At 51.9% G+C, this 12,032-nt stretch overlaps 1 protein-coding gene across 2 annotated transcripts; it reads right to left on the bottom strand.

Moving 5' to 3' along the window:
* Window positions 1-56: 56 nt before the first annotated feature.
* Window positions 57-11,808, bottom strand: PCIF1 (phosphorylated CTD interacting factor 1). 2 transcript variants are annotated; one of them, XM_063095129.1, is made up of 17 exons: window positions 11,669-11,803; window positions 9,721-9,892; window positions 8,189-8,331; window positions 7,973-8,097; window positions 6,551-6,688; window positions 6,222-6,352; window positions 5,951-6,105; window positions 4,965-5,112; window positions 4,786-4,869; window positions 4,415-4,514; window positions 3,167-3,329; window positions 2,308-2,480; window positions 2,080-2,166; window positions 1,804-1,988; window positions 971-1,064; window positions 695-870; window positions 57-585 (listed from the first exon to the last, which is right to left on the bottom strand). In XM_063095129.1, the coding sequence occupies exons 3-17, from the start codon at window positions 8,310-8,312 to the stop codon at window positions 360-362; spliced, it is 2,109 nt and encodes a 702-aa protein (XP_062951199.1). In that variant the 5' UTR covers window positions 8,313-8,331; window positions 9,721-9,892; window positions 11,669-11,803; the 3' UTR covers window positions 57-359. The 2 variants fall into 2 exon arrangements, with proteins under 2 accessions (XP_062951199.1, XP_062951206.1); XM_063095136.1 differs by lacking the exon at window positions 6,551-6,688 and having other exon boundaries at window positions 11,669-11,808.
* Between the last annotated feature and the right edge of the window lie 224 nt (window positions 11,809-12,032).

Below are 12,032 nucleotides of genomic sequence, written 5' to 3'. Positions count from 1 at the left end.
TCCCAGAAGTAGCTCCAGGTTCCTCAGCCTTCCTCTGCCCACAAGACCCTCACACATTCTTGGAGGGGTTTCTGTATTTCCTTTTACAAATGAAACAAGGCAGCAACAGGGTAGGGGGTGGGACTGGGAAGGCATCAGGGTCTATTTACAGGAGACTTGGAGTGAGTTTGAGGCGGGGCATTAGTGGATGGGGCAGGGAGGGAGAGCCCCAGCAGAGCCATAATCTTCCTATGTCAATGGCAGCCCAAGTCCTGCTGCCATCCCAGGGGGAGGGTCCTGGGGTCTGTTCAGCCCCCAGAGACCCGAGTCCCAGCAGTCCATACCAGCACCCCTGGGGCTCCTCCTCCCCGCAGGATATGTTAAGTGGGGTGAGGCTCGCGGCTAGGGCCCTGCTCGCGGCCCAAGTCCCGTTCCTTGGCCTCTGAGGAGGATGATGAGGAAGAGCCATGGCTGCGGCTGGATTGCCGGTAGGCAGTGCTCAGCTCCTGCAGCCGCTCAGGTGTCGGACCCCACTTGGCAAAACCAGGGTCGTTTTGTAGGAAGAGCACCACTGTGTTGTGGACGGCCTTGTAGTGCATTTCCTCCCTGTGGGAAAAGGCAGCTGCTCAGGGTGGGGCTCGACCTGGCCTGATCAGCCTGGCCTGATCAGTCCAGCCCAGCCCAGCCCTCCTTCCCGTCCTCCCTGGGAACCCACTTCTTGCAGATGTGCTGGGAGCCACTGCGGTACTCATGCTCGAAAGCAGGCAGGACCAGCTGGTGGCGTTTGAAGTGGCTCTGCTCCATGCGGGTGAGCGCTGTTGTGGGGGGTTCCCGCCACTCAGGGATGAACACGATGAAGGACAGGGGCTCTGGTGAGCTCTCGAGCAGTTTCTGTGGGAAGAGGCACAGGGTGGATGTGAGGGGCTGCCTTCCACGTGGCTGGCATCCTGCCTGCCTGCCTCCCTGCCCCCCATCCCAGCAGCACACCCACCTCAAAGTGAGAGACCATGGCATCCATGAGCTCCTCGCAGAACGGAGGGTTGGCCTCAAAGGAACCACTCAGCGGGGCAAAGTCTAGGCAGGGCCTGGGGACAGAAGTGAGCATTCTAAGTTCCATCAGGACCCAATCCCTCAATTAGAAATGGGTGCTACCCCCAGCCCTATGCAGCCACACTGGAGAGATGGCCCTATTCAGGCCACAGGCCAACATTCTCCCTTAACTTGTTCTGGGTCAAGGTAAGACTGTCTCCACTGAATGAATGAGGACAGGGAGGCTAAGGCTCGGATGCCCATGTCCACCAAGCTGGAGGCGCTGAAGTTCAAATTCAGTTTTGAACCAGCTGCTTCCACAGCACAAGCCACACCCAGGAATTCCCCAGCTGCTGAGCTTTAGGCCTCTCCATGGCCTGGCCATTTCTTCCTCCTGGAGACGGCATTATCTTTCATCTGGGCTCTTTAGCCCCACCACCCCACCCTGCCTCCCATTAATCTGTAAGGTCTGAGTTACCACTGCTCATTTCTCTCAGTGCCTGCAACCAGGTGTTCCCATTCCAAACCTGAGCTAACTCACTGAGAAACTCACAGGCCGGGGTAGGGGGTGTCACATGCCTGCCCACAGGGCCAGAAAAGCTGAGGCTCCCAGAGGTTAAGCAACATGTCCAAGGGCACATAACTGGTAAGTGCTCATGGCAGGGACTACACCCAAGACTGCCTGACTCAAAATCCCTAGAGCATTAGGAAGCAGCTGGCCAAGGTGGGACCTGTACTCTGGAGGACAGCTTCCCGGGCCTGGACAGAAGGGGCCCAGCAGCCTGTGGTGCTCACCCACGGGAGCCAAAGTAGCCGTCTGTGTCAGGGAAGGCAGAACAGTACTGGCGGAAGTAGCAGTTGAGAGGTGAGGCGAAGCATTCGAAGCTGACGCCAAAGAGTCGGTGAAGGGCCTCAAAGACGTGCACAGGCAACGATCCCTGCAGGCCAGTTCCCTCATAGAGGCCCACACCAAACATCATCTGCAGAGTGGCCACAGTAAGCATCTGAGGCCCGGCCTCTCTGCTTCCTCCAGAGGAGTCGCACCCGCCCCCCGCTGCCCCAGGCCCATACCTGGTACCGTCTGAGAAGACACCAGACCCGGGGCAGGAACCTCTCAAAGGCAGAGTCATCAATGCAGCTGTAGCGATAAAGGAGCCACTGTGGGACAGAAAGTGGTGGGCTTAAGCAGTGGTTCCTCATGCCCTCATCACGGGTCTCCTGCTGAGGACTCTGGGTCAAGAAAGACCCCAGGCCCTAAACCATGCCCTCAGTCAAGACCCTCCTTCCCCTAACTCTTACCAGCTTGCTGAAGTAGTTGCGGCTGACCTTGACCATCTCTCCCTTGTACCGGATGCAGACGACGTTATTCTCCATGTGCATCTCCACGCTGGGCATGGGGGGAGCAGACACAGCCAGCCGTACTGGGTAGCAGTATACCAGGCGGGGCTCCATCTCCGAGGCCTCCACCTCCTCTGTGGGCAGGGAGAACAGTCAGGGGCTGCCCTGCCTGGCTCTGCTAATTCTCACACCAGACAGCCTCAGTCCCTACTGTATGTTTTACACACTCGCTTTACACCAAGGGAGGGAAGTCTCATTCTAGTTTCAATAATAAAAGGAACAAAAAGCCATTAAAAAACAAAACAACCTGGCAATTGATGGGCAAAACCAGTGGCCTGTTTCCATGTGTTCACTGATGCTGAAGCAGGCCCCAGTTCGCCATGCCTTGGGGCCTGGCAGGCAGGCAGGCAGAAATCTGTGGGTCTTGCTGCTGGGTAAGTCCTTCATCATAATAGTTATAATACCTTATTTGGGTATCTTTTGGGGTCAAGCAGTTTACTTGAGTACCTATGAATACTCACACAATCCTAAAAGCCAGGTAGGTATCATGCCTCAGTCTGGGAAAACTGCGGTTTGCAGAGAATGGATGTAAACCTAACTACTTACCCCCGACCTGTCTTTCTCCACCAATTCTGGCTCTCCCTTTCTCATCACTTCCTGTCTCCCAGAGAAGTGTTGAAACCTTCAGCCAAAAGACTCAGTAGGTTCTGCCCCAAACCAGTCCCTGGCCTTGGGGCCCAGCCTCACTTGTTCCTTCAATCACGGCCTGGGATACAGAGCTGATGGCATCACAGCTGGCTTCCCACCACCTTGTACATACCTGGGATATTGTTTTCCTTGAGGATGGCAAGGTGCTTCTCTCGAATCCGTTTGACGTACTCCAGGGAAATGTGGTAGATCTTACTACAGATGCCTTCCACAGAGTCCTTGGCTGCAGCTGAGACATGGGGACCACACTGCCTCCGCAAGTGCTCCAGGCGATCCTGGAAGAGATACTCCTGATCAGTGCACTAGTGGAGGCTAAAGGGCCTTGGCTGGGCTGGCAGGTAACGGCAGGGCTGTTGGATTCAGCAGCCCTTGTTTGGAAACTGGCTCTGCTTACTAGCTGTCTCATTTGGACAAATCCCTTGGCTTCTCTGATTCTTATTTCTCAACCATAATGGGAATACGAACTACCTAACAGGACAGTTTGAATATTAAATGTGATCATTTCCCTTATGGGCTTACCAAGCCCCTGGCATACAGTAAGTGTCTAATAAATGCCAGCAGTTTTGGTTGGGGTTACACCATGCTACATCCCATGATAAACAGACAAACGAGGCATGGTACCAGCTTACAGGATTTGCAGTCTATCGGGGAGAGAAAGGATTACAAAACAGGGTGCTTGGTTATTGCGGATTCAAAATTTGAGCTTTTAGCTACTTCCAAGTATGATTGTAGGCATTTGTAATTTTGCTGAATCATACATGTGAAACTGAAGAATGAAAATGAGTCACTCTGGCTAGTGAGTACACCTACCTTTGTCACTCTCTACGTGTCAAGTACATAGTTACTACCATGAAGTGCGAAACCTTGTCTCTTGTGAAAAATGGTCCTGAAAAGAAAGCCCATTGCTAGTGCTGATGGAGAGAGAGGTTTAAGAAGTGATAGGTTTTGGCCAGAAAACAGAATTGTTTTGGACATATTAAGAATAGGGTATTGAATTTGATAGTAGCTCTTAACTATGATATGAACACACACACCCAAGAAAAAATAGTTTGCCAATTTGTTTTCAAAAATCTATTCAAGGGAGACGTTGAACATTCAGTACGCTGAAAAGGCAGCCAAGCATAGGATTCCATTAAGAATGTTAATGGAAATGTTCTTTGGGAGAAAGCCAGGAGCCTAGAGAAACATCTCCATAGTCCTAAGTTTGGGTACCAATGAATGTGAAAGGTCTGCTGTACTGCATAACTGGCTGATGTGGGAGGCCCAGCCCGGCCCAGCCTGGACAAGCAGAGGAGGCTTCCTGGAGGAAGTGGCAACAGAGCCTTTCAACTGTCCTCCTTACTCGGTGGGGTCCACTCACCATGTAGTCCTCCTTGGAGGCAGAATGGTCCTTCCGAAGCCAGCTGAAGGTGTCTTCCACATTCCACTTGACCACCTTCCTGCTGTCGGGGGATGCACTCCTGTGGGTCAAGGGTAGGGAAAGAGATGGCTCAGCGCTGCACAGAATCCACTGTTCAGGTGTCTCCTCCACCCTCTTCCCATCCCAATTCCACTGGCATCAGCGGTGTCAACTCCCTAGGCTTGTCTTGCGCTCTTATTCTGCCTTTGGGAGCTGGCCCCACTTCTGCCACCAGCAGTGACAGAGCCCTGTGTGAGAGCGGGCCAGATAGCTTATAACCTCCCACTTTGATCACAGACCTATCTTGCCTGGGACAGGAGAGAGTGCCAAACCTGGACTCAATGAGCCGCCTGGCAGCTTCTGCATATTTGAAGAGCAGGCGCTTGGCTTCCTCCCGGAACTTGATGCGGGATAACCTGGGTTGGAAAGTGGGCAGAGTTAGAGCCCTCCTATACATGACTGGGCACAGAAACCAAATGACCCAGGGTCATCCCCAACTATGGGGCTATACCTGATGGGAATGTCATTCATGATTTCACGAAACATGGAAGGTGACACGACTGGTTCACAGTTGCTTGGCAACAGAGGGTCAGAGCCTTTGTCCACAACCTTGCGCTCCAGCATCCAGCGGTTGAAAGATTCCCGAGGAGGATCAATGCCTGTAGGACGAGAGAGTTGCTGAATGTCTGGATTTAGTCAAAAGGAGCCACTGCATTGGGCAGTAAACACATTCCCTACTATTTCAGAAGCTGACATTCTAGCCGCATTCTCAAAGTATATTCTGAGAATTGCTTACTTTGTAAAAAGTGTTAATGAGGGTTACTAGGAGGCCGGCCTGTGGCTCACTCAGGAGAATGCGGTGCTGATAACACCAAGGCCACGGGTTCAGATCCCATATAGGGATGGCCAGTTAGCTCACTGGGTGAGCATGGTGCTGACGACACCAAGTCAAAGGTTAAGATCCCCTTATGGTCATCTTTTAAAAAAAAAAAAAGTGTTACTAGGTTTAAAAAAGGGGGGAAGAGAGAACTCCACATCTCAGCATGTTAAGCAGGTTTGTTTACTAATTATAAAAATTGAAAGCTGCAGTTTCTTGAGTAGTTATCCTTTTCACTCACTCCTGTAATAATCCTATGAGATAGTAACTCTCATTTCTACACTCTTTTACAGACATGCTGCCTAACAAATAATGTGCATTCTGGAAGTGTTAACAGTTACTTTTGCTGTTGTTACTGATTCCAGCCACCCTTTATGTAAGCATTGTTACTGTCCCTATCTTAAAGACGAGGAACCCAAAATACAGAGGGGTTAAGCAATGAGCCCAAGATCACAGAGCCAGCAGTTAGTGGAGCTGGGACTCCAACAGGTCTGTCTCCTTCCACAGCCCACGCTCTGAATCACTGACCTCCACTGCATCACCCCAAGCCCACCTGGCAAGGCCCCAGCTCTTGCCAAAGGTGGATAGAAACAAAAGGCTGAAGCCCAGGAGGCAGTTACCCTCTCGTTGCTGGCACAGCTCCCGGTAGTGCTGCCGAAGCTTCAGGATGAGCTGGGAGCGGAGCAGCTCCACTTCAGGATGCGGGGGCAGCACCTCTGAAGGGCCCCGATGCTTGATGACAGCATTGGTCTGGATGTCCAGGTCCCAGTACACCCTTGGAGCACAGACAGAAGCAATAAGGATGCCCTGCCCACCACCACCATACCCTGCAGTACTGGACGAGCTGGCCATCAGCAATGGGAGCCCTCAAGACAATCAGCAGATACTCACTCAGTGGGTCGGAGTAGAGCTGCCTGCTGTTTGTCCTCAGGGGATGTACCCCAAAACTTCAGCGTTGGGGTTCCTGGGACGCTGGGGGAGCTGGGCACCAAATGGCCAGTAGGTGTCACAGGGATTTCAATCTGGAGCAAAAGAGTCACAAAGGCATCAGGTCAGGAGATTTAGCAAACAGGCTCCAATACTGTGCATACCTGATGAATTGCATCCTGGGCCCCTCTCCTGACCAGCCTGTTGGTGCCCAACCCTTGCAGAGAGCCAGCTGGCTGCCTGTCTGAGCTGGCCACTTACCAGAAAGTTCCTGAGAGCCCGCGGGCACTCACCTTGGGCTTCTTCACACCATTGCCACTTGGCTGCTCTTCCGAGAGCTGCCGCTTTCTGGGCTTGTTCTCAGCCATGGGGGTTTCCACCAAGCTTGAGTCTTGGGGCAGTGGGGTCGCATTCAGCCCCAAAGGGTCCGACTAGTGGAGGAAGACCAGCATAGTTGCAACCAGGAGCCCAAGTACTTTGGAATACTCATGCCCACCCGCCCCCTGCTCCTACTCCTTAGAGAAGAACAGAGGGGGCTGGGGTGGAGGCAGAGAATACTGGGCTCCTCTCCTGCCTGCTACTTGTAACCGTGTGATCTCGGGTGAGTTACTTTCCTCCTCATTCCCTCACCTTCAAAACGGCCATGCTAAGCCTTACCTGACCGCAGAGGTTATTAAATGAGTCAGTGAAATGACTTGCTTAACATGACATCTGGCATGATATCAGCACTCAGTACATGTTAACTTATTGTTTGTTTGTTTTTTGGTTTTCTTTTTTGGTAGCTGGCTGGTACAGGAATCCAAACTCTTAACCCTGGTGTTACAGGGCTATGCTCTAGCCAACTGAGCCAACCACCCAGCCCCAATTTTCCTTAAGAACAGAATGAAAGTTAGGAATAAAGGAAAAACTCAAGAAATGCTTATTTTTTTAAAAAGCAAGACCCTGTGGATGGAACTCCACTGGTGACACTGAGAGTATGTGTGGTGAGCAGTATGGCCCTGAAACTGTATCGAGATGCCAGTCCTACTCTGCTTACTGCTAGCTCTGAGTCCTTGGGCTAGTCACTTCCCTTGAGCCTCAGTGTCTTCACCTGCAAAATGGGGATGCCAACTGGCTTGTGTGTGCCCAGTAAGGAAAGGCTGCCCCAACTGAGAGGAACACAAAAGCCCAGGTTCCGCCAGTGAGCCCATGCATGTGCTTCCCCTGTCACACTGACAGTTCAGTTCCTAGAACGCTCTTCTCCTCACCTCCTACCACTCTTGCTTAGCTAACCTTCTCACCTTAAACAAACACTTATTTTCAGAGAAGCTTTTCCTTTCTCTTCCCTTTCACCAGACCACGTCAGGATCGTGGAGATACCAGAGTACACTATTCTTCATACAAGTGCCACAACTGTAATACAACTGTCCCCCTCCAGTAGACCACGGACACCCTGTGAGGGCAGGGGGCATGTTTATCTTGTTCATACTGGCATCACCAGCACGGTGCCCAACAGGTGGTAGAAATCCTACACTATTATAATCAACTGTTTACTTGTCAGCCTGTCCTATTTGAGTGTAGGTTCCATGAGGGTAGGGAATGTGTCGGGCTTGCTTGTCATTTTATCTGCAGGTGCCAGCACATGACGAGGCAAATAACAGCTGCTCAGGGTACATTTAGGGAAGGCCCAGACGCCAGAGGCTGCTTTGAGACCCCTGCCCTAGGCTGGCACTCACAATCACATCGTGCTGGCCCAGCACGGGCATCTCCCACAGGGACTGGTTGGTGAATCGGTTGAAGTAGTAGGGACGGTTCTCCCTCCGGCTCCAGCACTTCTCCCAGCCCGCATGCACCAGCTCCTCTGTAAACAAGCACGGAATCAGCCAAGGGTCAGGGCTGCTCCCAGGTGCCCTTCTTACCCTGTCACCCCTCCACTGCTCCCCCTCCAGTACCTGGGAGGTCCTGCACGAAGCGGATTGGTTTTGGAGAACAGGGCTGGTTCTGATTGGAGGTGCCCGGGGAGTGATTCAGCAGGGACGCTTCCTCCCGGGGGCTGCCGTGATTCTCATTAGCCATCTCAGCACCCACACGGGACCTGCCACACAGAGCACCAAAGAGCATCAGCTCCACCCACCACCCACCAATTATAATCAACTGAGGGCTGCAGTGACCACCCACAGACATGGAGAAATCCAATCCAGTCCTGTTCTGAAGGGCCAAAATGGTGCCACAGAAGGAGACCTAGGATCTAAGCTGCAGCTCCCTCCACTGTAAAATGGGTGCACTCCTACTGCTCTTTCTTCCTGAAATAACCTTTTCCTAATTATCTGTTTAGCTTGCCACTAGGTTCACATGTTCCAGGAATCCTTCCTTGACTCTCCCTTGGTGGCCTAGGTGGTCAGAACCCTCCTCAGAGCCATGAACACCTCCACTGTAGCACTCAGACAGATGATTTGGTCTATCAACTGAGTTTGTCTCCCATCAAACTGTCAGAACTTCCAGGAATAGAAATTGGGTCCAATTCAGCTCTCTCCAGAGCTCAGCATGGTACCTGGCCCAACAGATGCTCTATTAATTCTGCAAGTATTTACAAAGCACCAAGGGTGGCAAACAAGACAGAACAGGGCCTGCCCTTGAGAAGCTATTCCTACAAGAAGAAATAGTAACTCTTCTTGGGAGAAGGGATATTACTGCATTCATCCAGTAAAATCTAAATGGAGCAAAGCACAACTGGAAAAGGGGCATGGAATCTAAATGTTCACTTCATTTTACACTACAGGGCAGAAAGCAATCTGTTGCTAAAAGAACCAGCACAACAAAGGAGGACTATCAATTCAATCCTTCATAATCTCCAGGTGAAATTTTACTTTACCAGCAAGGAGGTCAGCTTCTTCAGATTTGTATTCTCTACTACCCACACCCAAAGCACATCTAGCACAAGCCTCAATGGCCACGGTTCCCAGCCTGGGGCTGTTAGACTCCTAGGAGGCCAACTGAGATCCGGATCGGTGATGCTAACATTGTTTTCAATATTTCACAACACCCAAAAGAAATGAAACCTTTACCCACAATAAGACCACAAAGGCAGGTTTAAACATCCATTTTCTTTGTGTGCTGAGATTTTATCAACTCATTTTGGTCACCATGATTATCTCATGCTGATCAGACCTCTAATTGGCTGTAGACAACATCATAGGAATCCTTGGGACATTTGATTTTATTGTACATTGTCATAGATGTCTTTGTTAATTTGGAAAGGGAAAAGTGAATGGTTACTTCGTTGATACAGTTTGACAGATAAAAACTCAGGGGCAACAGGACATATATACAACAAAAGAGCACCTTGGAAACAAAAAGGTTTGGAACCATTAACCAAGGTAAGAAAAATCCAAGCTGCCTTGGTTCTCTGGGGAAGAGGAATTCCCAGTACCGTGGGGGCTGGGCCCATAGTTTCAGGGCTGAATGAGGTCCCCCTTTCTCTCACCCTCAGGGGTCTGCAATGCTAGCATGAGAGGATTTTCTTCTCCAGCTGGATGGACCCCCACGTCACAGGGTCCCACAGATGTGGGCGAGGCCTGCAGGAAGGCTCGGCACAGGTGGGTGGACTGGTCAGCAGTGGAGTGGACGGGGACCCAGGGGATTCCTTGCATCAGCAGCTGGAGAGCAAAGAAAAGAGTCAAAAACCTGCAGGGCAGGGACAATAGCAAGAGGGACAAGGACACAGAGCAAATTGGGAGCCCCTGGGACAGGACACACTGGGGGGAATTTAGAGATTTGGAGGATGAAAACAGTAATTCTCAAGCTTTCCAACCAATAGGTTCAACTTCACAGGCAGGCAACATGCGTTGTTGCACAAGCCCCCACAGTCGAGAGGGTCCCAAGCTTGGTGTAATGCTCTGCTGTCACCGTCTTGAAATTTTTAATAATTTCTTAACGAGGGGCCCAGGTTTTCATTTTGCATACTGGGCCCTACAAATTTTGCAGCCAGTCCTGTCAACCAAAGTAGCCTTAGGCCAGAGAAAACTCAACAAATATACATATCATAGACCTGGGGACACAGTCCCAAGCCACCACATTGAGTGAGACACACTTCTTTTCATAATGTCTTAAAAAAAAAAAAACATGCAAATATATTATATAATACATCTTGTTCATCTTTATTGAAAAATACTTTCCACAAGAAATATCCTGAGATATTCATGAACCATAAACTTTGCAGAGGAACAAGCAGCACAGCTCAATGTGAGGCCAAATGAGGACACTGCGGTATTTCCAAAACCACTGTTCATCAGAATCACCTGGGGGCTTGTAAAACAATTCAGATTCCTGTGCCCCACCTCCACATCTTATGATTCAGAGTGGGGAAGGGAGGTACACAACCAATTTGTACTTTTTAAAAGCACCCCAAGAATGGAACTGGAAGAAGGGATGACTCGTTTTTGTACTTTACACCATGTGAAAATTTTACCGATTTTTACAATTAAATTTATTTATTTAGGCTGCTGGCCGGTAAGGGGATCCGAACCCTTGATCTGGTGTTATCACATATTCTCTATGTGATTTGGATGCAGCAGGTCTGTAGCCCAAGTACCAGCCCCGGGTGGGGTCGAACCCGGTTCAGGGACCTTATGCCGCTTTCCAGCTTATAAACCATAATCACTCAACCTCTAGGGGAAGAGTCTAGCATATTGCACTCTCAGTAAAAGACAACTGCTCTTGTTAAGATAACGTTTTTATTTATCCTGTGGCTTCCCGACCTCCACGCATACCGCAGCTTGAGAAGTGCAGCGAACCCGAAGGCTAAACAACTGTATCTGCGCAACCGGAGTAACCCAGCAGAGGGAAAAGAGAGTTCGGGATTGGAGGAAGATGGGGCCGGAGCGTCTCAGTAATGTACCAATCAAAATTCAGAATTCTCCGGCCCACCTTTGAGGATATCGCGCAAAAAAAACCCCACAAAAAACACAAAACTCCAGCCCAGTAGGTAGGAGTCAAAAAGTTTGCAAAGTACGCAGGCGCTAGGGCGCGCGACCCGGAGCGCGCGTGCACCTTCCCCTCCCCCCACCCCAGCGGGGGCGGGCTGTTTGACGCGCGCGCGCCGGCCCATCTCCCGGGCTCCGCCCCCCGCCCCGCCGCGCGCTCCCGCCCCCGGGCTGAGGCGACTCAGAGTCGGAGCCCGACACAAAGGCGGTGGCGGCGGCAGCAGCGGAGGGGCCCTAGAAGCGGCTCCGCCCGCATTCTCCGGGCCTACCTCCCTCACCTCGGCCACGGGCCCGGCTGCCCACCCGCGTGTCTAAGATGGCGGCGGCGACAGAGATGGGGCGAGCGGCAGTCCCAAGCGGAAAGCGCCGGAGGGTCCGCCACCGCCCGGCTTCGGATACCTGGACCCAGGCGCGGCTCGCGGCGGGACCATGGCTTCCTGGGGTTCTTACCTGCCCGGAGCGGACTCGAGGGGACGCGGCTACACGTTCTGCTCGACCGCCCGTTTTGCCGCCTCCGCCTCGCCCTCCCCAGCTCCGCTGCCGCCATCTTGTGTCCCGGGCCGGGACTCTGCGCTGCGCATGCGCTGGTACCGCCTCTGAGGGTGCTCGCCACAGCCGCGCCGCCATCTTGAGTGTGGCAGGGTCGGCTGGTGCCTCAGACCCGGCTTGCTTTCGCCACCCCCCTCTTTTCTCCCACCCTTCTTTGCTGTTCCGTAGGGCTCTGAGGAGGGAGAGACAGCTTTGCTGGCCCTGGCGTGTGGGCTGAGAAAGGAATGGACTCATAAGCGTGCCCGCGCCTCAGTTTTCCCCGCCA

The sequence above is a fragment of the Cynocephalus volans genome, chromosome 1, assembly GCF_027409185.1.
Source record: "Cynocephalus volans isolate mCynVol1 chromosome 1, mCynVol1.pri, whole genome shotgun sequence".
Taxonomy (NCBI): domain Eukaryota; kingdom Metazoa; phylum Chordata; class Mammalia; order Dermoptera; family Cynocephalidae; genus Cynocephalus; species Cynocephalus volans.
Note: the sequence above shows the minus strand (reverse complement) of the source record. Positions and strands in the feature narration are given on the sequence as shown.

Coding starts and splice junctions, on each gene's coding strand:
- PCIF1 (XM_063095129.1), bottom strand. CDS start 8,312: ATGGCTAATGAGAATCACGGCAGCCCCCGGGAGGAAGCGTCCCTGCTG. Junction 6,353..6,550: donor ATGGTGTGAAGAAGCCCAAG/GTGAGTGCCCGC, acceptor CTTTTGCTCCAG/ATTGAAATCCCTGTGACACC. Junction 4,870..4,964: donor ATGAATGACATTCCCATCAG/GTATAGCCCCAT, acceptor TTTCCAACCCAG/GTTATCCCGCATCAAGTTCC.